A 27,971-nucleotide genomic window follows, 5' to 3' on the forward strand; every position below is an offset into this window, starting at 1 on the left:
TCGGTCGACGAAGCACTTAGACAAACTAGAAATCAGATAAAGAAAAGTTGTTATGAATGCTCTAGAAATAAGCCGAACCTATTCAATGACATTTTCGATAAGCGGTCTAACAAGACATGGTTTCATAAATGCACGTTAAGCGCAAACAAAAAAAAAAAACAAATTAACAGAATTCTCGCTGGATGTACATACATATGACACAGAATATTTTTACAATATCAATTTATTAAACTCGAATGTACATATGTGGCTGTGGCCAAATTGGCAGCCTACGTTCACCAAAATTGTGAATGAGACCCTCCAGTTAAAAGGACATTATGGCTACTACACGCTACCAGGTACATATGCAGCACTCAAGGATATAAATATAGAAAAAGGGAACTAATCTGGCGTTATGTGACCCGACAGTTCCTGTCAAGCACTTCAAAACTCAAAAATAAAAAGTATAACATTAATCAACAATTTAGTAATCTTAATTTCATTTACCTGTATTTATACTGGATGTGAGATATTTCAGCCCTCTTGTGGTAGTGATGTTCATTCTTGGTATATATATAACTACTACATATGTACTTATGTGTGTAACTGTTCATACGCAATTAAGTAAATACATTTATATATTTAAAACGGCTCCGAAAAACATACACGCATTATCTTCTCTCAGTTTTCGATTGACTTTTCAAGTTAATAAATATGTAGTAGACTAAGAATTAAATTCGAATTTGTAAGCACGCTCACTATTAAAATTTGTCGCACATTCATAAGCCTTTCATAGAAATCGAAATTGCATATTCGTATGTTACATTTAAACTTTATTTCACCCAAGTGAAATATTCCCTAAGACTATCACTTTTTGGAATTTCTTCGGTTCCAAAGACATTCACATATTTTCTTGAATATTTGCTACTTAAATGTAATTAATGTTTAGCTTACTTGAGCAGAGATATGCAATTTACAACTGTACTGTGTATTAAGTATACTGTCAATGATTAAATTAGTAAATAAAGAAGCACCCTCTAATATATAGTTAAAAAGATGGTTTCTAAAGTATACAGCACAGTATTATAAGATGAACATTAGGAAATCATTTCATTAAGAAATAAACCACTCCTTAAAACACAACACTGCAGCGATGCCAACCATATATTGCGTTGGAGCAAATTATTTCATTAAACCGGTTATGCTACATATTCATAGCTGATTAGTTGTTAACAATTAAATCATTCAGGAAATCGTAAACTTGTCTAAATTTTTATTTCTGTTTCACCTTTACTCCACCTATCTGGTCATGAGTTTTGTATAAATATGTACATAATACATTTTCGATTGGCATCACTATTTTCAAAATCGAAAATACATAACAGTGTTTGGATACATAGAAAATGGCTAATGGCTATGTATTGCTTTAAAATGCGTATAAATTGCTTTATAAGATTTAAATACCTAACGAAACTTCAATGCAATATTTGACTTTAGAACGAATTCATTTGCCTTTAATACACACTATAACATGTATTGTTAACGTACATGCGCATAACATCACAACTTTGTTGCAATCTACTTAGTTAGTTAGCGTTTAATCCTCCCATTCATCGTCATTACCCGACGAATCGTCGTTCTCATCATCTGACGGTTGCATGACGCGTTCGCGTTCAAGTAGCGCGCGCCTCAGCGCAACGGCCAGCGCATCGCTGGCAGCCGGACCCGTGCCGTCATCGCTATTGCGATTGATGGGCGCGCGATCATGCGATGGCTTCAGCTCGAAACCGCTGCGAATTTCAGACATTAGATCACTGTGTGAATCGCCACTGCCTGTGCTCAGTGCTGCGGTATCTACTTTCTGTAAACAAAAAATTAAAAGTGTTACTCAAACTATTACTTAGAGGAAAAACCATACTCGAAAATATACCTTTAATACAGTTCCTTTACGTATGCTCTCCAGGAGTTGGCTGCGCACATCTGGTACGACGGGTAGTTGCGCTATTGGCCGTTTCGTTTCTGCTGCCGGCGCATCCGTCGTGCTTATTACCTGCGACTCGACCATGGCTGGCGGTGGCGGTGGTGGCGGCGGCGGAGGTGGTGGTGGCTGTTGCAGCAGGGGAAACGCTTTAGCAAAAAACTTAATACTTTGAGTATGGTTAAGAATAACTTACAGCTGCCGCTGGCGCAGCTACAGCAGGCTGTGGTGGTGCTGGTGGAGGTGGCGCTACATTTATGGGAGGCGGTCTTGTGGGTGGTGCTGGTGCACGTGTTGCCCCCGGTACTGTTGTTGGCACCGGTGGTGGAGGTTGTCTCGCCGGTGGTGGCGGTGGAGGCGCAGTTCTTTGGCTTACAGTTGTGCCATTTTGATGCTATTAATTGTACGATTATTTATATTGCCATTGAAGAAATTTTATGTTGATAAATACTTACATGCTGGTGACGACTTGGCACAGGTGGCGGCGCGGTGGGCGCCGTAGCTTTTGGCGATTCCACGCGCTCCGATTTGACCGATGCCAGTACGTTGTTGCTTTGAATGAAGTCGTAGATAAAGGCACGCGTGTCGCGGTCCTTCAGTTCATTTTCGGATACGCCAGCTTTAGCGAAGAAGCTAGTGAGTACTTCATCGTTCTCATTGCCAGTTAAATCGAAGCCCTTATCAGCATCCCAGCCGACATGGCTGATATGCACGAAATTTGTTGGCGTACTGATATCCGCTTTAGTAACTTTTCGTTTCGCCTTATCTTTGCTTGATGAACCCGACAGACCAAAACTAGTACTAAGGAAGTTTTTGGAAGGCGCTACTGGGTTGGGACCAGGCGTCAGTGTGACAGAATTGATTTTTTGTGGGTGATTGCGAAGTTGAACGCCAGAGTCTGTAGTCGTCTGATTGGTCGCGGATGTGGATCTGTTTGCTTCTCTAGCCACCGGTGGTGGTATATTTGGCGCAGCTTGCGCTTTTGCGCGATTCCGTTTTTCTACACGCGGATGAGATAAGCATTTTTTTTATTTCAAACCAGTATGTATGTATGCATAAGCTTGAGTTAAAAAAAATGCAAAAAACGAAATAATAGGTACCAACCTAATTTCTTGCGATTTCTCGTTTCAATTGTCGTGTCCACAGCTCTATAAAACGAATCGCACTCTTCCTCCGACACAAAGTTTAAGCCTACGTGTCCATCCTGGCAAAAAATTGTAGATTTTATACATTGATTGAAAATTTTAGTTAAGAAATTTGGCCTTCTGTTGTGCCATGAAATTCCTCCAATAGTTTTCTGAAAAGTTTTCTTTTTAGTACTTATAACAAATGATTTCATCGAAACATGAAATTGCTTTTGTTGAGTGATTTTTTAAGGATTATCTACGTACTTGTGTATGTATACACAAAATACATCATTTGGTGCTTTAAAATAAAATTATAGTTTAAAAACTAAAACCTCGCTATTATACATTCCATTCGTACTGTCATCAGGTATGTAACTTGGGAATGGGAATCACTGTATCTTTTAGGCGCATCAATATTACATAGTTACATCCCGAGCTAATAAAAGAGAGGTAATAAAATACAAGTAAGCCTTAGACCTTCATTAACTTTTTCTTATTTTGCACATGGGGGACCCATAAAAATTGTTAGTATTAAAAAAATTGTAAAATAAACAACTGGGCATTATTATGAAGAGAAACAGAGTTCGAAAAATATTTATTTTTAAGAATGCTTGTACATATATCATTTCTACGAAAAATCGATAGAATCCTTCATAGGTTTTGAGGCAGTTCTAAACATCATTTATATCTATACCATTTCTACGAAATAGTGTTTATCCCTATATAAAATACATGGAAAACTTCGTGGGCTTTGAGTTCTAATAACAATTTTTTTTAATTTTTAAATGAGAGATTGACATTTTCTACTTTTTTTCGACCACTCCAATGTACATACATACGTAAGTATGTACTAGAGCTCTTGTTAATCGAGTGGTGGACTAATCGGTTAATTGGTTAGCAAAAGTGTTTTCAAAAAATAGTCGACTTTACTTAATCAGTACAAAAATCTGTAGTTAAATGTTGATTCTGAGTTAACTATGTATGCACTGTGAATTTGGCCCTAACCGTTTCCTTTCGACTTTTTCAGATAAGAGCTCTCAAACAACTACATAGTCGACTAACTGCTCATTTTCGATTTTTGCACAGGTTGTTTCATTTCAATAACAACAACAAAATACACTACAGAAAAATTATTTTTAACCAGATAACCTGATAGCCAGGCAACCGTGAACAAGCACATTGATAGCTAGCGATATGTAAGTAATTTTTTTAAGCATACGTGCATACATTCTTCATAACGGTTTCAATATTTGGAGTTATTTAAAAAAAAAAGTATGAGATAAGGTTTTTCTATACTAAGACAATGATAGATATGATCATTCAACAGAAAGTTCAAAAATTTCTGCCAGGCAACGAAATGACAAAAAATCTATGCCAGTTTAAAAATACCATAATGCCCTGCATAGTGGCATAGTAGTAGTAGTGGTTAGGTTTTACTTCAAAATTAACCACTATTTTAATAAGTGTAAGGGAGTTTACGTACATATATATATACTTTTTCAATGCGGACGCTTTTTAGTTTTTATTTTGTTTTCGCTGACTCTATATTTCGCTTCTTAATTACCCTTTAAAAAAATATAAAAAAAGTAATTAAGGAGTGAAAATTTTTAATGAAAATTTGCATAAAGTTTGGAATCATAATTACAAGACAAGGTCATTCAATTCTTTGGTCTTTGCTCTCTCATGTTATTTTTTGTGCACCAGCCCAAATTCAAATTTCTTTAAATTTTTATAAGTTTGCTGGGACAAACCGTAGTTCAATATGCATCGATTGAGGAAAAGTCGAACTTTTTGAATCGATTCATGGATCGAATCGGAACTAAAAACTCGACAAAAAATCGGTTCGGAATGGCTCGATTAATCGATCTTCGATTTTAAAACGGCATCTCTAGTTCGAAGTAAGCTAACCATACCACAAAAGAAATGCAAATGTCAAATGTTCTCATTATATCTTTTTCATATTTAGCAACTAAACTGATCTAACCTACATACGTTTTTAGTATTGGGACGTATGAATAAAAACCAAGAAATTACTTTTTCTTAAAATTTCAGACCTTTTTTGTAATTTATTTGAATTAATCGAGTTAAAGGTCTGAAATTTAAAGAAAAAGAATTGCTTGCTTTTTATTCATACGGCTCATTGATGCAATTTTGAGCCTGAGAAACAATTTCGATACAAAATTACCTATACAAAATCTATGAAAAAGAACTTTTTTCCGGAAATTTCCACTTTTCTGCAAATTTTTTTAAAGTCTAAAAACTTTCCTTGGGTAGAAATAAACACAACACAAAATATAACTCAATAGGACGATCCGTTCTAGAGTCGAACGTAGAGTCTTGCGTAAGAAACTTTGCTTTATATAAATAGAGATTTAAAATTTTTACATAGTTGGTAACCCTCTTCAAAATTATTACTTTTGGATAAAAGAACATTTAAAGTTCTCTCTAAATGCGTCGTAACATTTTACTTATTATTTTTTTTTTTTAAGAAATAACTACATTTGAACAACGTTACTACTTTACGCACGAACGTGGGCTCTTCAAAATGAGATATCAATCATAGAATTTGATAAAATATTAAGGAAGATATCGTGTGGTAACGCGTAAATACGTTTAGGAAATGAGTACATAGATTGAGGTAGTGCCTCGACAAGGCATGCTTGTATTTTTGCAGCGCTTATATGCACTCCTCGACGCGAGTATTTGTTGAGCTTATTTCAAATAATATCTTCCAAGGACCTCCCCAATCTTACTACATATGACATCTTCCATTATCGTCCTGTGCACGGCGTTGATGTTTTCTGGCGTACAAACCGATATTGGACGATCTTTTCGATGTTCATCGGCGAACGCTTCAAAGCAATTTTCCAATTTCAAACACTGCCCTTGATGATACTTCATCACCAAAAGTCGAAACAACTTCATCGATGCACTATTGTTGTGTTAATTCAATGTCGAATGTTTAAACAATCATTCAACGAAAACATTTTTCTTAAATATGCCTTTTTTGCCCACTTTAAACATTGAAGTAACTGTAAACAACACATAGAGCGCTCGTATTGTGTAACGTTCTCAGCACGTTAATGCTTAATAATGTAAAATTTCAAGATGCAACGGTTAGATCGACTTTTTAGTGACTCTCTTACAACGAGGAACAATAACCATCATCCGATTTACTTTTGCTGTCATTCCAAAAATAATTCAAATATGTTATTAACCGACTTCAAAAACAGGAGGAGGTTATCAATTGGTCAGAATATTTCTACTTTGTATGCTTACTTTGGGCCAGGTTAACCGTTTGCGATAGTCGTTTTTTATCTTAAAGGAGGCAAGATCGTCCCATACTAATGGTTTCGATCATTGGATCATGGAGAAATCACAGGTATTTCAAAACTTTTATATTTTTGCATCAAAATTACTCCTCTCTTATTTGATAGGTGGCCGCTATCAGTAGCTCGTTTCTGTAACTTTTCTCTACCGATTATTTCTCTACTAGTAGAGAATATACTTCATTCTCTACTACTCATTAGCAGTAGAGAACAGAGCGGCGAATTCATATCTCAATTCGCCTTGGTAGAGAATTGTTACAGAAACGAGCTACAGATTTGATGTAAATTTCGGCCGTTTATATGGCATAGATTTTCGATTTCTTGGTGGGCCTGCGACTTGTTTACGTAAATCAGCGCCTTTAAGTAACCCTATATTCTGAGGACGTCTGATCGGGCCATCTCACCTAAACGAGAAATCAAACGATCTGGAAAATAGTTCCTCCATATTTTTTGCATTCTGGTAACGTATACCACTGAATTTCGAAATTCAAGAAATTTCGTAACAGTCCCCGTAAAACTCAAAAAAGTTATAGCGTCTTCAAATATATTTCGGCGCGAAAAAACGCGTACCAAGTTTCACGGACTACAATATTGGACCAGATTTGATGAGGACAATAAAACAATTCGAAAACCAGTTTTTACTATCCTCTGAAACTCCACGTATTATTATAATAAACTACTGCAACAGATTTCATTAAACTTCCATTCTTCTATGAGAATCTACATACACTTTTTATATTTAAACACAAATTTACTTTCCGTTTCATCAATTTCACAATAATAAATTTAAAATTTCTAACTAAAATTAATTTTTTAATTTAGGTTTTTCGTTGTTCGGAAATCATCTGGATTCGATATATATGGACGTATGCATGTACATATGTACATAAATTAAAAAACCTTGCGGAACACACTTACCTGTCCTTCGAAGGTGAGTAAAAATGGACGCGCTTTAATGATTTTCATAGCATCGTACAGCTCGTGTTCCCAAATCAGTTCGTTCTTTATTAAACAGTAGGCGCGCAGAAAGTACGAACGCATTCCACTGTCCTTTACAAAGCAAACGACACCCGTGTGCTTCTTCTTCCAATGCGAGTGGGCGGACCCTTCAGTTTTGTAGATCTGCACTACAGCTGTGTTCAGCGTCTGTAAAATTACAACAACATATAATTACACAACTGATTAACTCTGCTAAAAGTGATTTACTTTTCTAATATATATATATATATTTTTTTTCACAAAGCACTACAAATTACAAAGTATTTAGTTGAGAATATTTGAGTTAAACACAATAAAAGTTCCTATTCATTTTCGATGCGTAACCTTAGTTGGTTTGATCATTTGAATCACTGGTTTGTAGCTTTGTTTTAGGTCGGCTCGCATGTAAACTATCGATTTTCAATCATGCGCATATCTTTCCCGATCGACCGCACTGAAGCGTCTAAACTCTGGCAGTGCACTTTCGTTTTCGTTTGACCGCTTGGCGCGCGCTGGTTATGGCGACGATTGGTGCACACAACGATGGTGGCAATATAAATGCAGGGGTGCGACGAAGGCACAAATCGGACGGACAGTTTGTGCGATAGGCTTAATGATTGCATGGCTGGATGGATGGATGGATGGACGCTATAGATGTATGTATGTACATTTGCGTGGTCCTAAAATGCATGTGAAAAAGTAAAGTCGGAATTTTAATATCGTCACCACCTAGGATTTTACTATACCGAAAAAAATAAACCCCTGAAATCTGTAGTATTAAAAAATGGTTAAATAAACAATTGGGTATTACTATTTGAAGTATACTGTAGAGAACCAGAACTGTGCCTTAGACGGTTCCAAGCCCGGTTTGAGAAAACCGGAGGGGAGACAGGGGTTTTTGGTATTTCCAGGGTACGGGCTTGACTACCCCACCTACCCCAGTCAAAGGCTACCAATCCTGAGTCGGTCGGAGCCGCAATTGGCAGAAGAGTCTACGGCTTTCAAAGTCTTACCAGAGACTTAAAACCTGGGACCGAAGGCGAACAGATGCCCCTGGAGTGTGTTCGTTGACTAGATAAGCAAAGCCGGTGAGACGAACAAAGACAAAAGACAGGCCAGATGCACATGTAAGATCGTACAGCTGGTGAAATTTGCATGGAAGAATGTGGCTCCTCAAGCAACTCGAGCGGGTGTATAAAACCGGAAAAGGAGTGATACTGCATGCCTTCACCCCCCCCCTCCGGTAAGGCTAGTAAGACTTGAGAGATTAGTGAGACGAGCAGAATGAATGTAGGTTAATGGTGGCAACATGGTGAAGCTGTTCTCCGGTTAGGGAGACAGTGTTGGAGGTTGATGATGGCGGAAAAGCAAATCTCACTAGTTGTGGGGTTAAGCGTGTTTATTCTGGTAGGTTTAGTAGATCGCGTCAGTCGAGCTGGTCGAGCAAGTCTTGCAGGCGAGCTCTACTCCAGTCTTTCAGGGTAATGATTAAGACATGAATTAACCCGTTAAGCTTTGGAGCTTCGTGGAGCTTGGACTGCATTAAATTGCGGTAGGTTCCCACGTTAAACTTAAACTACGGATGTAGAGAACCAAAGTTTTCCGAACGAAAAATATTGCTTTTCAAGAATTTTATACTATTTCTTCGTAAGGTCGTTTTGTTTTAATATAAACTACATGGACCACTTTGAGCTCTTTAAGCGACCTCTAAATATTTTTTGATTTCAAAACAAAAAATAGGGGTATATTTTTTCGATATGGAACAATAATAGGGGGTGGGAGCATTAAATTCCGACTTTACTTTTTTGGAATACCTTAATGTACATAGATAGATAGATGACTTGGATGATCGTAACTATTTTTATACGCGAAAAGCGCTTATTTTGCATATCAATGCGTTTTTGTTTTCGTAGAGAAAAAGTCGTATGGCAACAAACTGACATTCACTTGCAATTGCAAAAAACGGAATGATGAAAAGAGTAAATTTAAGTTTACTGGTAGCTTAAGGTGGAGATTGCGCATGTGCCCCGGCTGTCCAACGCTAACAATTGGCTACCGTTTTGTACATACATATTTCGTTATTGGCATTGTGTGCACGTTTAAAAACAGATTCAACATTTGACAATGTCAATGAAACTTGTATGTACATCACAATACCAACAACACTAACACAAACACTATTTTCGAAGTGCAATGTGCCGAATAAGCCATAGACAAGAGTGTACTAAGCTGCATACTAGTCCAAGCTAGCAATGCGACTACCCAGCAGTGAAATGGGAGTTCACAATTAAATGTCGGCATGCATGCATTGTCATTTAGATTAGATATGAGCACATCTTTGGCTCCCAAAACAATTAAAGAGCCAGCGGGTGATGCGTAAGAGGAGTTAAAAAAAAACTCAGCACCTCTCAAAAAAGATAAACAGCAATGTACTGCCTTGATACTAATATCTGGAGCCGTGAGAGCAGAGGTGGCGTAACCCACAATTTCTTTTCTTTGTACTAACTAATTAAAACCTTTTCCAAATGCAATAAAATAAAAGTGTTAGTATGTAGTAGAAGTTAAGGATTTTTATGACATTTCAAACCAAGCGGGTAAATCACATTTACTAAATTTTGTTGCCCAAAGAATTCAATCCAGCAAAAGTGCTGCGTACTCCTTGAAATTGTTGTTGCATTTACTTTTTATTTTGTCTACATTTTGTGCTGAACAGCTGATTGTTGTTTGGTACGAGCACAGGCTTGCATATCTCATATTTAAATAACCAATAATGGCCATTTAAGTGCAGTTTAGATATGTGACCTGAAAACGAATTTTTGAAGTTAATCAACAATTTCTACTTAAATTGGGTCTAAACGTACGTTTCCACGAGCTTCAAATTGAACGGTTTGGATTGTCAATTTCAACTTGAAATTGTAAATATTCACATGACAAATTTCAATTTCAAAACCAATTTCGATGACAGTTGTAAAAAGCAGAACAATAGAAAAATGTATCTAATAGTCTTGCCAATTTTTACCATTATAACGATTAAATTTAACTAAATGAACAACTTAACGCTGTGTATGCGACAGCGACAACTTCTAGACCACAGGCAATGCTACTTTCTTCGAAACTGTGGCTATTCCTTTTTACTCCATGGAGATCAACCATTTTTTCTTGCCACGACTCGATTAGGGCCTTATTCTCTGACATATACATACTTATCGTCACCTGAAATGCAAAAGACGTAACAAACATCGTCACTGAAATGGAAAAAGTCGTGACTGATATTTTTTTTTTCATAAAACGACTTGGGGAGTACAAATGCGACGAAATCCATCAATCAAAAGGTGAATTTTGAATTTTTGGTTAGTTACGGCATTTTGCATTCCAGCGACGATGTTGTTACGTCTTTTTGCATTGCAGGTGACGTATGTAAATCACTTAAAGTTATAAAACTTTCAAGTTGCTACGAACAAAATTTGACATAGTGAAATAATAATAAGGTGTTGTCAGTAGCGACGTGTTTGTTGTAGTTTTGACAAGATCGGCGTGCTTATTTTAAGTGCTGTCGATCATAATTTCTATACTACACGCTATCCTTTGGGAAATAGTATCTAAAATACTCAATTTTAGTAATTTGTTTTATCGCGATTTTTTAAGAACTTGGTGTTTTTGGAACGACATTCAGCCCCATTGCGTAAGTCGTAAATTAGGCTCAATTGTACGACTCGACAATATTGGCATTGTATACAGCCGTGCTGAAATAAGTAAACGACGAAAATCGTCGTAAACTATACAGTGCTGCCAAGTTTTCCCACTTTAATACACTAGTCGAGTGGAAATTTTAGGCAATGGCGTGAAACTTAAGATACGATTCGACTCTCGAAAAACGACTTGCATTCGACACGGCTCTCGTAATGAGGGCGATTAATACTTTAAATTGCTGGATTTGCATAATTTTTGTCCTCAAAATGTAAAAGAATAAAAGAAGGTATCGTGGTTATCAGTGGAAAAAGACGTACACAAAAATCGAATGGAAAGGCGATTGTTTTTAATATTAAAAAACTTTTGCTGCATTGTCATAATATTGAGCCAAACGCACTACTGATACACTAGAATAGAATGGCTGCATGTTAAAATTAGGAATTCACTTATATTTACGATATTTATGTATTTTAATCTATTTAATCATTTACAGCCTTATAGGAAATTGCCGTGGATTAAAAGTAGTATTTTTTCTAATAGGTACTCTAAAATGCATGACCGGAACAGAACTGCCGAAAAAGTTATTATTACACCATGAAAATTAGACTTTTTCAATTTCACCCAAATTGAGAATCGTGCACAATTGCAACTAACATTTTTTTCTATGATCGAATTGAGAAACATATCACACTTTCAAGCTGGAATTGAGAATGGTGCCCAAATTGCGAAACCTGGGGCTCGTGGAAACATTCTATAATAAGGCATCACAAGCAAATGGTTACTATTGCTTGAAATGAAGCTGATTCTGTGCTGATTTTATGATTGTTCCATTTACTGCGGGGTAATAACTGTAATAAACACGTATTTGCTAGTAATATACATGTAAATATGTTACCTATGATGACAATTTATGTAATGCCATAAAATATGCAATGTGTTTATCCGGTGCCTGTGACGACAAGAGCATAACAAGTACATTGTTAAAGTTAAAGGAGTTAAAAGCAGACTCTGTTCGTAGTCTATGAGCAAAGAGTAATAAATATACAACAACTATGTAATAGCCATACACATATTTTAAACGCAACGGAAACTGTCGTTGGTCAGTGATGGCCATGCATTTTGGGAGGATACTGCAAATGGTCTATGAGAAGAAAAAAAATTAATAAAACCTTTGGTGGTATCGTGGTACGGGATGGAAACGATTTCGCTAAATACTTCGAAGTTGAATGGAAGCGTTAAAAAAGAACTTTCGATCGATCGAATATAAGACTTTGAAAAGGAATAGCCATCAATAAAGTAGTCGAAGTGCTGAATGGTATTCGACTGCTGGTGTGCATGGAGTTGGTCACTTCTGAATATTGTCTTTTCGAAAAATTACTGTGTTAGATGAGGCGCGGTATGTCTGTTTTTTTTTTTTGTGATTAAGTTGAAACTAAACGTGAACATTTAAATTGTTCTAGAAATTGCATTTAGGCTAAGTTTTGTTATAAAATTAAAACCTAAGATCATGTTTTCATGGCTGTTTAAGTCTTTAATTAATATTTTTCAATGTTTATTATTTCCAAGAATTGACAGCTGTATTAACAGGGTTGCTTCGGGATGAACCTCGTTTGAAAGTGTGTTCGATCGACTCATTTCTTTTGTTGAATAAAAACAGTTGCGTTTCACCACCAGTTAATTCGATACCGCGGTTTGATGCCATATAAACAAGGTATATATTTATATCGATTCTTTTAGGCTCCTACAAGCAACCGTTATGGGAACAAAGTGCAGAAGTGCGTTTGGGTATAAAAATTAAAAATATGACTACTCTTAAAAATTAAAAATTGGTAATATTAACAATGCGATGTGCCATGTTTGGGAGAAATTGGTGGAGCCGTTACCAAGATATGCACATATAATCATAAGTGGGCTCATGTAGCTACGCCCCTTTTCGAAAAATTTATAATATTCTTATTTTTCGTCTAAGAGTTATTGTAAGTATCAATTTTGAGTGAATAATCTTCAGTAGTTACTAAAATATCAAGGTTTTCGTATTTAATGACTAGAGGTCTACACCGCCGCCGCCGTTTATTGTCATTTTTCGCCCGCCGCCGCCGAGTCATGAAAATATCGGCGTGGCGGCGGCGGCGGCGCACTATAGGCAAAACACGAGTTTTTATTCAAAATCGTACATCTTCGCTTAGAAAAGAGATAATGCAATGAAAATTTTTTTATCGTGAAGATAAGTGATCATATAACTATAGAGAAGTTACAACAACAATAACTTATCCCTCAAAATACCGTTCAAAATGTCAGTTTTCTTTTGAAATTTTGGATTTTGGCTCCCATTCCACTAGAAAACACTATACTTAATACACCACTAGCACTGTTTCTGAAAGATTTCTCTTTATTTTATCTTAAGACTCGATTTTTGGGACATTGGATGCTGTACGCGAGTGGCCAGATTGGAAAAAGAAAAGCTTCCTTCAAACTTTCATAACTCGTAAATTATCAGCTTTCACAAAAAAATTTATATAACAAAAATAGTTATACTGGTCGATATCTTTACGAAAGTGCAGCATTTAACCCTTTAATGCAGAGTCTGTCATATATGAAACGCTTTTTAACCCTTTCAAGGCAGAGGAAAAAGGTTCTCAATATGCTTTTGAACGTGAAAAAAAACTAGTGTTTTGCCTATAGTGCGACGTCCGGCGCGTGAGGAGTAATGTACAAAATATTCATGATGTACAGTGGTCGAAAAAATTATAGCCACCTAATATTGACAAGTATTAACAATTATTATTTTTTGTTATTTAATTTTTGTAATTTGTTTATAACAATATGGTTCATTCTTAAAAAAAAAAAGTATAAATCATTGTTTAAAATTTTGTACAATATTTAGAAAAATAATTAAACACACTTTCTTAAAAATTTCGACGTTTTTAATTCGATTTCTAGAAATATTTTGAGTATGCAGTTTTGTAGTCCATGGAATTCTAGTGAAATAAACAATTTATTTTTATATGGAATAAATCCGTAATATCTTCGACAAAAGAAATTCTAAAAAATCAAGCTATTTGGAGCGCGTACCTTTAATCTATTCAATGAACTACATACAAAACTGCATATCTACTCAAAATCTTTCTAAGAAATCTGAAAAAAAAATTAAATAAGGTAACAAAAAAAAAATTATATGTTAAAACTTGTCAACATATCGCACACGATCTTGAAAAGTGACACAACTCAAAATTTGGATTTTTTGAAATTATGCACTAAAAACGTACACAGAGCTGTTATTAAAGTTTAAGCAAAAATTGGACCAAATTTTTGTTATAATTTGTTGGAAAAACCAAAGATACAGTGCTACGAAACCGCTTTTCATATTTTTTGACGAACGTGTAATTTTGAGTTGCTTCACTTATGAAGAGCGTGTGCGATATGGTGCGGCTATGAATTTTCGACCACTGTGCTAAACTGGGGTACCAATTGACGCAATTCGATCATACTCCGTTCGTTCACAACGTTACGTTACTTAAATTACGGTTGGAAAAGTTTTGTTAATATTGTTCTTGAAAGAATTTTTAACACGAACAAAACATGCATTTTATGTCGAATATAGTTTTTAGTTTGACATCAGCATCACCAGCGGTTAAATTTTTTGCAAATATATATGTCTTTGTACGTTTCAACTAAACATGCCAAATTTGAAACAATCAGAATATCTCGACCCCGGCGCCACCGAACGAGACCATTTTTTACAAAAATGTTTCTGCGTACATAACCAATATGTATTACAAAAAGCAGCCAAATCGACCTATAATTAAGTTAGATCTAGGGCTTTTTTTCCCCGGTAGACATTCCGCTGGAAACCCTCATATCGACAGCTGAGTGGAGGATCTACCTTTCTCGGTAGCCAGTTCTAAAACGCCCTATGTCAGAAAACTTTTCATGACCGCTCTAATTTCGTTATTTTATTGAAAAACACCATAACTCAGAATTTGGCTGAAGAACACCCTATCTCAGAGTTTGGCTGAAGAACACCCTATCTCAAATAAAAATGTATTGAAAATGTGCTGAAATAGGGCGTTCTTGAAAATTCTTTTAACGATTTTTTATATCCCTTGCCAATTTTCACAATTTAATTATGTCAGAGTGCAACACAATTATGAGTTGTTTATATGACACTCAAATTGCCTTTTGACCCAATGGAATCACATAAACATACATACAGTGATACAGTATAACTATACAAACCATATGTATGTATGTACATCTTATTGGTTTGTCTGTTCGTGTTAGCTTTGCATTTGGATGCGGCGAATGCGACTAGCCCTAAAAGACTGATTATGGCAACTTAACTTAACTTAAAGCTCAGTTAGTCTAGACTTAATTTTCGTAACATAATCTAACTTAATAGTTTGATAAACTGTGTTGGCGGTTAGTTAAAACTTAACTTACCGTAAGAAACTTAAGAACTTGTAAGTTTTAGATTCTTAAGTTACGGTCTTACGGAAATTGTGAACGGCTTGCCAGATTTTCGTTTTAGAATTTCTCAAAACTAAATGAACGCAAACATATTTTTTTGCATGCATTTTTTTGATGTGGCATTTTAGGTGGCAAACTATCAAACAGCTGAAAAAGAAAACACAAAAACAAAATATTTCCGCACCTGGCTTAAGTTGACGTGTTGAGTAATCATTGACGATTTCTTACGGTTAATTAAATTAAGTCAAATCTAGACTAACTGAGCTTTTAAACTTAGTAAATCAAAATGCAACAGATGTTGACGTGGCATTAAGTTACATTAAGTTTCGGCTGTTCAATTATAAGCAACATCCATTTAAGAGAATTTTTAAGTGAGATCATGTAAGTTACGTTAAGTTGCCATAATCAGACCATTAGGGTGCTACTACTTCTGCGAGTATGTGGCGCCACATTACAACCTGCATTTTGTCAAATCAATAAATTTGTCGTTTTTGTTCGTTTCTTGTTTTTCGCCAGCTTGGATTCTATTTGTGTGCAGTACATTTTGTACGAAACGTTATGGACAAATGTATGCATGTAGTATGTAGTACGATTGCTGACCTTGCAGGCAAACGTTGTTTTCGTTTTTAGGAATGAAATTGGTGCAATTGCAACAATGCCAAAAATTTGAGTCGCCAGCATGTCTCGTTGCGCTAAAAGGCTTTTCAGTAAGTTCAACTTTGTAATATTATTTGAATTGTTAGCAAAACAAAGTTTAGTCAAGTGATTACAAAAGTATTTAATTATATGTATGTATGTACATTCAAATTTAGATTGAAGAAGTAGATTCTATTTTAGATTATATAGATTTCAATCCGTGCTGCTCTTAAAGAGTTGCTGGAAAAGCAAAAAATGCGGAATTATACTAAGGATACAAGTAAATACAGAATTTATAATTTCCGACGAGAATCTCTTCTTAATATCACAACTAAAATTTCAAATATCCCTTGAGTTAAAAAAAAAATGTAACGGGTTTTCGTGTCTTCAAAAACGTACGGATGTGATAAAATCCCTCGACTGGTCTATCGCGACTGGTCTGATGCGAGGTCCAATGCAATAGCTATTGTTATAGTCACCCTAGACCTGGGGGATGCGTCGCCTTTATAGTGGCGAACGTGAAATCGTTTTTTTGCTCAACTAGCATTGTACCTCACTGGTCACTGCCCAGATTGGACGTTGGCGATCTCCAGGTCAGTATCCCTCGACTTTATTGCCAAAGCTTGATTTTCAACGAATGTGTCGTTTAATTCAACTCGGCGGTTAATGAGCCGTTATTAAACCGCGTTATGCAATATAAGGGCGAGGCCGCCTCTAGCGCCCGAAGGCTATTTCTTCGGAGAACGTTGAAATCGTCCTGACTCTGAAGACTCGAGCCGGAGTGGGGTTTGGTCTCCTGGATCGCCGCAACAAAGATTTTATTTCGTCCCATGAAACAGACTATCTTAGCGATCTCTGATTTGTAAGCCATTGCAGTTGAACTGCAATAACTTTATTCGCTGCGCCTGGTGATGGTTTCGCGCGAAGTGAGTGAGTACTGAGAGATACATGTGCTGCATGCTGTGCCTTTGGTGCTCGACGCGTTGGTCTTGGGCCGGGTGGTCTTATCGCTGGTATTACAAAAGGTGGTTACGCTGGTGTATGTATCGGCGTGTGTGTTGGGCTACTACCGGTGGCATTGGCGCCGGGTATTGATCAGTGTTTCAGGTAGCACCACTTTTTGCGGACGTTGTATCTTACTGAGGTTGTATTGCGGTTTATCAGGTTGGTCCTCGTATTAGGGAAACATAGAATGAGCACCTTAAGATCTGGTATCTTTCCAGCGGAGCAAGCACTACAAAGTAGGATCCACGGTTGTCGCGCGCTTCTTCTGCCGGATATTCATTTCACACAGCGCCAAGGTATCCAAGGCGATAGGCCCAGACGGAATCTCTATGAAGATGTTGAAAAAGCTTTCAACTTGTCACTTTCAACCCACATCATTCCCGGGATGTGGAAAATTTGTGAGGATAATTGCCCTTCTTAAGCCAGGCGGACGCAGGAGATTCGTACAGTGCAAAGACTACTCCTCCCTAAGCATTTCAAGCTAGAAGGCATTCGACACGGTCAACCGCGCGACCCTCTGCCAAGACAATATGGACTCGTCGAATTTCGTATTGCCAAGACCAAGCCGTATATGTAGAATTTAACAGGGGTTCCCTCAATACAGTTTAATTTCTCCGACACTGTTTAATCTCTACATGGAAAAACTCCCGCCGCCACCATCTGGAGTCAATTTGATGATTGTACGATAATGGCAACGGCCCAAACATCGAAAGCCTTCTGTCAAATTTTTTCACTCCCAGAAACCTCCCCTATACTGCTACGTTCTTTACCCAAGGAGATGAAGTTCGAACAAGACATTTTCGTCGACGGCGCCAAATTACCGACAACCAACCACTCCAAAATCCTGGAAGCTACGTTTCGCGCACGCCTCAGCCACCTATAATAAACTACGAGCCAGGAATAAATCCTAGCCGGCAGCTGGACAATCGGCTGGCCCGTGCTTAATTGCGCAACGCCATTGTGATCGGCAGAAACGAGTGACATGCAGTGGAGAAATCTACAAACATGCCAGAACGCAGCTCTACGTACGGCTACAGGCTGCCTCATATCGTCCGAGTATCATATCCACGAAGAAAGCCGAATGCTGGCGGTGAAAGAACACAACACCATATTATCGAAGCTACCGGGAGGTTGAGCGGTGCTGCCACAACAACAACATTCAAATTGTTACTAATGGGGCATTTGCTGCTGAAGAGTAAATTTGATAAAAAATATTATCATAGATTCTCAAAACTATGTTAAATCTAGCGCCAAATACACAAATTTCCCACATTGTGGTAGGTGTATCAATAAGCTTAATTAACATACGTACATAAATATGTATATATGTAGATACATACACTTTACATGGATATATATTTCTATATTAGAGAGCATCTTTAAAAGATTCACAGGTGATTTAGCTTGATATGTGAGCGTACTAAATACGCAGTCAAATATGAAATTGTACATATGCTAATATCTTGCATCGCATATGCTGTGAATGAAATAGTATAAGCGCATGTTTTCAAGGCAAGCCTCGCGACACAATTCATAAGTATTCGAAAAGTGGAACAGGGGAATATGAGAGCTAACAACAACGTTTCGAATATAAGCCATCAAAGAGAGCAATGAGAGACCGACATTTTTAAAAATTTAAAACAGAGCACAAATAGTTTAATGCGGTACTTAAGCATGTACATATGTACTATGTATTGTTTCCATTTGGCAGTAAACAAATGTACATACTACCTGAATACATAAGTGCATACTTCTATACATTGCTCGTAAATGCATATATCGCACACGATCTTCCAAAGTGACACAACTCAAAATTTGGAATTTTTTGAAATTAAGCACTAAAAATGTACACAGAGCTTTTATTTACCTTTCAGCAAAAGCTGGAGAACATTTTTGTTATACCTTTGTTGAAAAACCCTAAGGTAAAATCTCCCTGCCCATATGATTAGCATATGCTAAGAAATAGTTTTTTGCATTTTATGACCAACGTGTAATTTTGAGTTGTGTCACTTTTAAAAATCGTGGGCGATATGTATGTAAGTAGGTACATAAATAAATGCATATGTGTGAGTTATTTAAGTGCATAAAAATCAATATGCCTCAGCCCTTAATTTATACAGGTGCTTATGAAAGGCCAATGGCAGTCATATGTATGTCCACTCGCGCCGACCAATCAGTGGTCATCAACACCAAGCTGAACCCTGTAGCATCGGACATGCACTTGATTTTTTTTTTGCATATATTACGCAACCAAAATGTCTGTGAAATGCTAGTACGAATCTAAACTAACTATGTACATACAGTGACGCAAACAACCGTGTAAGATTTTTAACAAAAAAAAAAAAATCAAACTAATAATCAAACAAAGATGGTCAAAACTTGTAAATGAAAATCGTTTCTAATTATCGGGCCAACAGAGTAAGTACATTAGGGTGGTAAAAAAAAAAAGTATTGTCAGAATTTTAATGCTCTCACCCCCTAGGATTGTTCTTTACCGAAATTATACCCCGTTTTTTTTTTGTTTTGAAATCAAAAAATATTTAGAGGTTGCTCAAAGCGTCCCAAATTTTCAATGTATTTTATGTGGGGAAAAAACCATTTTTCGTAGAAATTATTAAGAATTCTTGAAAATCAATAGTTTTCGATCGGAAAACTTTGTTTCTCTTCAGGAGACTTTCAATAATAATACCCAAATAATTACTTAGTCAGTTTTTAATATTAACCATCTTTTATAGAACCCCTGAAAACACCAAAAAATGCAATAAAAAAATCGCTGGTGTTAAAAAATGGTAAAATAAACAATTGGGTATTATTATTGGTAGTCTCCTGAAGAGAAACAGAGTTTACAAAAAAAACAAATTTTAACTTGAAAAATATTGTGAATAATTAAAGAAAATCACCTTATGTTCGGCAGTTTGCGGCACTGTACATATGTATGTACATATCGATGGCTGAGTGGAAGATCGACCTATCTCGGCTGCCAGTTCGAAAACGCTCTATCTCAAAAAACTTTTCAAGAACGCCCTATTTCAGAATTTTATTGGAAAACACCCTATCTCAAAATTCGGTTCAAAAACGCCCTATCTCACTTCAAAATGTATTGAAAATATGCTGATATAGGGCGTTTTTGAATCGGCAGCTGAGATAGAGCGTTTTTGAAACGAATTCTGAAATAGGGCGTTCTTGAAAAGTTTTTTGAGATAGAATGTTTTCGAACTGGCTGCCGAGATAGGTCGATCTTCCACTCAGCCATCGATATGTCCATATGGGTATTTCCAATCGTACGACAAAACGTTAAAAATATGATTGAAAAATTCAAAATTCAAATTAAAAAGATTTTTTTTTTTTAGTTTTGCATAGCAATCAAATGGCTCCTTATTCAGAAAAAAAAATTACAACTGTAGTAGCGATTTAGAGATATTAGTAAACATATTGGAAATGTTTGTTAATATTGTTCTTGATATAATTTTTAACGGGAAGAAAACATGCATTTTATGTCGAACGTACTTTTTATTTTAACATCAGCGTCACCACCGGTTCCATTTTTTGCAAATCTAGTACGTTCCAACTAAACAAGCCTAATATGAAACAACCTCACAAGCCCATTTTTGGCAAAACTATTTTTGCTTACATAAACAGTAAGTATATATTATAAAAAGCAGCCAAATCGGCCCATAAATAAATTAGATACAGGACTTTTATTTTTTTCCGCTGGAATCGCCCATATGTGAATTTTTGTGTGGTTATCAGATCATTCATACGGTTTTGTATACTCCTACAATTTAAGAAACTTTAAAGACATTACAGATTAAAATGTTTGAAATTTTGATAACAATTTGTTGCATTTTTCTAAAGTTTGTATATAGTTTGAAGTTTGATATGTACCTAAGTAAATATGTATAAGAAAAACCCTGAAATTTGGATGAAAATTAGTTGCATTTCTTAAGTTTGTCACAAAGTTTTATACTTGGGTTTATATTGGGTTTGATAGGGCCGTTATCTCAAGTAGATTTTAAAATTTACCTGCCTTCTAAACACAAATTTTGTTCTGAAAAAATCTGTTTAAGGGGCAGATAAATGAGAAAACGGCACTTGGAGAATAAACGGTATTTTAATGGTAAATTTCTTAAAAATAAATACATAAACATACTAAGTGGTAAACAATATCACTTTGGAATGAGGTGCTAATGATATGACCGATACCTACCGTATATAATTAGGGTGTCCAATACATACATATGTATGTATGCACAAACATAAATAAGTACATGCATACGCGGGTATCGGTAAACATGTCTGCTTAAGGGTTTAAAAACAAATTTTAGCAAATACCTCAAGTAAACGTTTTGTGTAGATAACGATAACAACGATTTTGCAAATGTTCTAGACTGTTTTGTGGTTACGAAACTATAGTTTCAACACTTTTAAACACCATTTGGTGGAATCATGCCAAATTTTTAAAAATAACTGTATTCTTTGGTTTCGTAACAATTAAGATATTAACGAGTTTTAGGGAAGTGACATGCAAATAAATAATACTAAGTAGTTTTTTGAAATGGCTTGTTTAAACATTCCATTAAATTGCTCTCTTCTGCATCGCCATACGAATACTCAAAGTCTGAAAGAATTTACTGCTTTTTGATTTTCCTATGAAGTTTCTAATTATTTAGTTAGAACCATTTACTTTGGTATTTATGTGTTTAAGAAGGTCAAAAGTAAGAAAAACTGCGGCTTTTTCCAAGAATCCGACTCAATGAAAACATAAAAGTATCACTAAAAAGAAGTTCTTGTATTTAGCGGCTAAAATTAAAAAAGAAAACGAAGAAATCGGCGCAATAATTTCCTATCTTTGAATTTCAAATAGCGATAAGCATGAGCTACTAATAATGGTGATATTTTTATGCGGTATTTTTCACCTACTTATCTTATCAAACTTAAAATATATACACACAATATGTATTCAATAGATTGCCACTACACAAGGTAATATGGATATGTACATAATGCATTGGCCACTTTTGAAATACCATCGATATATGAATATGTGCATATGTTTAATAACGATTTCTTAGAAAGAATAGTTATGGAAAAACCTTCATATATTTCCAAATTAACTATTTATGGCATTATCCATATTATTTTCTTACAATTACGTTTCAATTTCTTTGTGGAAGTCACTGTCGGATTTCCCATATCGGCAGTGGTGTCGACTGCGTTCCGATTACGAATACAGCTTTTTCAGCCGAGTACCTTTCAAATGTTTGGAATTAACTAAATTAATTGAATAAATACATATTTACATACTTCTTTCATTAGTAAATCGCAACGAGATTGTTCATTTTTAAATTGAACGAACTTGTTGATTAAAATTAATGTTGACAAAAATGCAACTGGGTGCCACAATCCTGCTTGCAAATTCTTGCTGGCAAAAATTTTCCCAGCACGAATTTGCAACTTCTCCTCCAAATTAAATGTCAAAATTGTGCTCTCTCCTTGCAAGTTTTATTGGGTTTTTGGCCAAACGAACACGATTTGGTAACAATCGGTACAAACTTGTACAAGTTTTTTTTTTTTTGGCATAGCGAACACTATTATTATTATTAACCGACATCCAAAAAAGGAGGTTATCAGTTCGTCGGAATATTTTTTTTATTTATGTTACCGCATAACTTTGGACCACGTCAACTGATTTTGATAATCGGATAATTTTGCACCGCAAAGGTAGTGTCTCAGAGGTGGTCCCATACCAATCTTGTTTAGATCCGATTATTGGATCATGAGATATATATATATATATATTTTTTTAAGCCGGTTTTTTTGCTAAAAATTACTTGTTTACTTTTTAAAGGCGTATTTGGTTATGAAAACACCTTGTACATATAAGTAGCAAATAATGCGCATTATCTGCAATCACTATTTTATCATCGCTCCTTCTAAATATGTATTTACATAAGTTTATGAATAAATATGTATAGATAAGTAGATAAGATATATCAGGTATTTATATTTCATCTGCAAACTGTTCGGAAGGCTATTTATTTTTTTAGAAAAGTAGATAACAATTACATAAACAAGTCACAAGCCAATGGTGTTCTGGAACAACATTTGGAAATTATGTTGATGTACTGTAACGGTTAGGTGTAGCATAATTTTCAAAAATTTCATAACCCTCATAAATGGATTTCTTAAGGAAAGTAAAATAGAGTGAAATCAAAAAAACTGCATATTGCTCATTGGATCAACTATGGAGGAATATGAAAAACTATTGCTGTTTATAACATTTTGTGATATTATTATTAGGTTGTGTTTACATGACTCAGGAACGACACAGATTTATATCTAAGATATACCAAATTTTTAGCACTCCTTAAAGCCTTTAAATCGAACAAAGATGAGAAGGCTTTGGGGGCTTTTGAGAGAATTATTCTACGCAAGATCTCAGGCCCAGTTTTCGTGGACGACGGGTATCGGAGACGATGGAATCACAAACTGTATGAGCGTTTAAACGACGTGGACATAATTAAGCGCATAAAAATACTGCGATTGCGCTGGCTTGGACATAATGTACGCATGGATAACGACGCTCCGGTGAATATTCTTCGACTCCGCACCCATGGGTGGACAACAAAAGCAAGGACGAATACGAACGCAATGGAAGGACCAAATGCAGAAGAACCTGTCAGCACTCAGGATAACCAGCTGGCGCAAATTCTCACAGGAGTGAAGCAATTGAATTAGCTTTTTGGTCTCTACCCAAACCGACAAAAGGTTGCAGTGACAAATAAGAAGAAGAAAGCCTTTATGATTTGTGTTATGCTGTAAGAATAGCAATTATGTAGATCGCTTGTGCTGTCACCGACAACCGTTGCAGTAACGAATTGCAAATATATCAAATTTCTATTGCGATATTCAGCAGTTACACTACATAGCAAAACCAAGGAACAAATAGTTGGAATATTAGCAAGCACTGACTGCAAAGCCAAAGATTATTGCGCTAGCACTTGTAAAATATTATTAAGCGGAATGATATTTGTGTAATTTGCAAACAGATGTTTTGCTAATGTAGATGTGTTGAGTTGATTTCTGACTTTACATAGCTGAGATGAAGCCTGAGTTGGCAGTGGAGGCAAAAATGTATCAAAACTTTCTAATTACTTTGTGTGAGTTTCTTTTGCTTACTAGCTGCAATGGGTTTTGCAATCACGTTTTTGCCCTAAATCGTGCTATTCCTACATCTCTACTAATTTGGGCAGATTTGTAGTTTTCTGGTTACACTTTTGAGTTTATGTTTTGTGCGATTGTTGTTGTTGTCTCTTTTATTTATTGTTTCGTTTTTTGTTTGTCCATCTGTATTTTCGTCGAAATCATTGTTGTTGCAATCTATAGTGTACCCACTACTTATTTAAAAGCTCTCTCGCTTTTACTCGGATTAGTTTTTATTTAAGTTTGTGTTCATTCCAAGCCATTTATATTTATTTTGCTTTTTTACATTCGATTTTATGCAATAATTACAAAGAAGGCAAATCGACTGTTTTTATTTTGTCCACGATGGCGGAATGTATACAAGCGCCGTATTTGGGTCTTAATCGTAAGTCAACGGTTGCGATTTGAGTACCTACCCAGTACGGAAAGAAACCAGTTTCAATATTGATGTTCAACTAGTTTTTTACCCACCACATCTAGTTGAAGATCTGACTTTCTTCCTTGGAACGAAATCTTGACTTTAACATGGCGATGTCCTAGGCATCACTCAATTATCGGACTCTGCATTTGATTTCAACTACTTTAAAACGGGTTGGATTAAAGAATTTTAAAGTCAAACACTTGATTACCTTTCGTTCTGCACTTCATGATTAGATGATTTTACAACTAATATTGAACTATTTCTAAAGATATGTATCAAAAGTGTAAGCATTTGGTTTATCTCAATGAGGCTGCTAGGTGATTATACATCAATTTGAAGTTAGTTGCTGCTTAAGTAGAAACAAACTAATTTTTCTGAGGTAATTGACTGAGCTACGCCGTACTGGGTACATAGCCAGGTTTATAGTTTTTAAAAGTAAATAGTTTTAAGAAAACATCTACAGATTTTAAATCATACATATGTATTTATGTAGAGGTAGGCCCTGATATTTTAGATTATTTAAAGAACAAGTAATTTGTAAGCAAAAAAAAACCAACTTCAATTCTCATATAAGAATTTAAGATTATTGTTAATCTTTTCATGATCCAACGATGGGATTTAAACCAAATTAGAATGGGACCACCTGTGAGGTAACACCTTTCCTTAGACGTTCCCACGACAGTCGGGTCTACGTAACCGGAACGACCCAGATTTATATCTGGCCAAGGACTGTCACTCCAGCAACACTCCCCAAAAAGTCTTTGGGGAATTTGTATGCTGCTACAACAACAACAACAACCTTTCCTTAGAAAACAAAACGAATTATAGAAATGGTTTATCGTGGTCCAAAGTTATGTGGTAGCATACATAACAAAATATATATATGGGTCATTCCATACAAAATTTACACCTCAATATTTGTTTGGGGTGAAATATATATTTTTACATTCTTTATCGAAAAGAAGACAACTATTTTTTGATTTCGTCATGATATTCGAAATCTCGAAAAAAACTCACGGAGAAGTATCTTTTTTCAATTGTTTGCTGTTAATAAACGATCTGTCGGAGAAAATCATATAAGGTATCAAAATGTGCGTAATTACCTCGGCTTTCCCTGAGAGTGTGAGATAGATTAAAATATAAATATGTTTGCATTAAAAAATCGATTTTTTTTATTTTTTTTATTAACTTCATCATGTTTGATTTTTATTTTATTCAACCTGAATAGTTTTCAAACTTTATGGAGTAAGCTCTAAAAATTTGAGAATGGAAACACCAAAACTGTAGAGGTTACGAGTTTTTTCATACCTGCGCACTTAAAGTTTATACTAAAGTTTATGTACGCAGGTATAAAAAAAATCGTAACTTCTACAGTTTTCGCGTTTCCATTCTCAAATTTTTACCGCGTACTCTATAAAGTTTGACCACTATTCAGGTTGAAAAAAATAAAAATCAAACATGATGAAGTTAATAAAAAAATGCGATTTTTTAGCGCAAACATATTTCTATTGTAATCTATCTCTCAGGGAAAGCCGACGTAATTACGCACATTTTGATACCTTAACTGATTTTCTCCGACAAATAGTTTATTAACTGCAAACAATTGAAAAAAGATACTTCTCCGTGAGTTCAAAATTTTGGAATTTTTGTCGAGTTTTTCGAATATCATGACGAAATAAAATAATAGGTGTCTTCTTTTTTTCGATAAAGAATGTGAAAAAAATATAGGTATTTCACAACCAAAAAAATATTAAGGTGTAAATTTTGTATGGAATGACCCATATATATATTCCGACGAATTGATAACCTTCTCCCTTTTTGTGAAGTCGGTTAAAAAATAAATTAAAGCTAGTTAAAAGACGGTAAATACAAATGTGCTGTAGTAATTTTTACGATTTTTTTTCTTTTAGTAAGCATATTACATAAATCTATTGTTCGCCGATTTGTAGAAGTACTCACCTGGCACTTCTTTCCTAGCAGCCGGAATACATTCTCATTTTCCTCCGAGGTCAATAGTGCGCTGGATGCATTCAACTTAGCCCGTGGACCTGAACCCGCCTGTCCATCGTGAGATCTCATGGTTGCACTCATTTACATATATGTATGTTTATTAATGTTGATTTTAAATTTTACCAAGCACCGACTACAACGCGTAATAACACTTAAATAAAATTTTTACTTTTTAGTGTATAATCCCATCACATGCAAATATATATACATATACATATATATAGATTGAATTTAATTTAAGAAGTTCCTAAGTGTTTAAAAACAATCCATGAAAAGACCGATCCGGGGGAATAATGTGCGTCACTGGGATGATGACATGTATGAAACTGTTGTCCAGTAATCAAATTTATTTCATTACTAATATGTATTAAAAACCAGTAAGGCCACTGAGTGACAATAGTAGCGCCACCAGTTGTGAAGCTCTTGTAACGACAGCTTTGCGTGTGAAGCGTAGTACAACGAAATATAATAAGCTGAGCTGGTATCGTTGGAAGTAGTGGTAGCAGCTGTTGAGTCACTTGCGCAGTTTTTGCTGCTTCAATTGTCTTTGTTGTTGTTATGCGTATGAGTCTCCTGCATAGATTGGTATTTGGCGCATGAAAAAATTAAGCTACCAAATGCAATTGTTAGACCACAAATCAAATTTGTGGTGCAATACTTGTCTTTGGTAGAACTATCTTCATAACACAGGCATACATACGTCGGGACAAACACAAACAAATTATTTTATCAAAACTTCTGATGTGGGCGTGGACACGTTGTATTTATATCTTTCGGATGCTATTCTGCCTCGAAACTGATTGAATATAACTCGTTAATTGTTCGAATGTTTACGTTAAACCTCGGCAATTGATTTTTCGCATTTCAGTTGAATTTTCGATATTTGTAAGCATTCGTTTTCACTCTTTTCTATTTCAATTTCGCGTAGGTCGTTTTTGTTCTTCACTTATTTGTGTTTTTAACGTTGATAATTTTGCATATTGCTTAAACTTCTTTGCAGGTTTCAGGTTCCCTTTGTAATCGGTTTCTAACAAGCGGATTGCAAATACAAGTTAAAATCAAAATGCAAATGAACCGAAAAATTTTTGCAAGACGAAATTTTTTTTAGAAATTTTTCACTAGCAACATCAAACGTCAAACAGCAATTG

At 35.5% G+C, this 27,971-nt stretch overlaps 1 protein-coding gene across 1 annotated transcript; it reads right to left on the minus strand.

Annotated features, from left to right (window-relative positions):
- Window positions 1–818: 818 nt before the first annotated feature.
- On the minus strand, window positions 819–27,958 carry LOC118737417 (neural Wiskott-Aldrich syndrome protein). The gene is made up of 7 exons (XM_036467891.1): window positions 26,773–27,958; window positions 7,332–7,559; window positions 3,062–3,161; window positions 2,413–2,957; window positions 2,154–2,351; window positions 1,910–2,086; window positions 819–1,840 (listed from the first exon to the last, which is right to left on the minus strand). Exons 1-7 carry the CDS (start codon window positions 26,902–26,904, stop codon window positions 1,577–1,579), a joined length of 1,644 nt encoding a protein of 547 aa, XP_036323784.1. The 5' UTR covers window positions 26,905–27,958; the 3' UTR covers window positions 819–1,576.
- Window positions 27,959–27,971: the final 13 nt, after the last annotated feature.

The sequence above is a fragment of the Rhagoletis pomonella genome, unplaced genomic scaffold, assembly GCF_013731165.1.
Source record: "Rhagoletis pomonella isolate Grant_MI unplaced genomic scaffold, Rhpom_1.0 Rhpom_scaffold_00004, whole genome shotgun sequence".
NCBI classification, from domain to species: domain Eukaryota; kingdom Metazoa; phylum Arthropoda; class Insecta; order Diptera; family Tephritidae; genus Rhagoletis; species Rhagoletis pomonella.

Bases quoted from the DNA above. Each gene is read 5' to 3' on its own strand.
- LOC118737417 (XM_036467891.1), bottom strand. From the start codon at position 26,904: ATGAGTGCAACCATGAGATCTCACGATGGACAGGCGGGTTCAGGTCCA. The intron at 2,958-3,061 runs GTTGGTACCTAT...ATCCGCGTGTAG, and splicing joins GAGAAATCGCAAGAAATTAG to AAAAACGGAATCGCGCAAAA. The intron at 2,352-2,412 runs GTAAGTATTTAT...TACAATTAATAG, and splicing joins TGCCAAGTCGTCACCAGCAT to CATCAAAATGGCACAACTGT.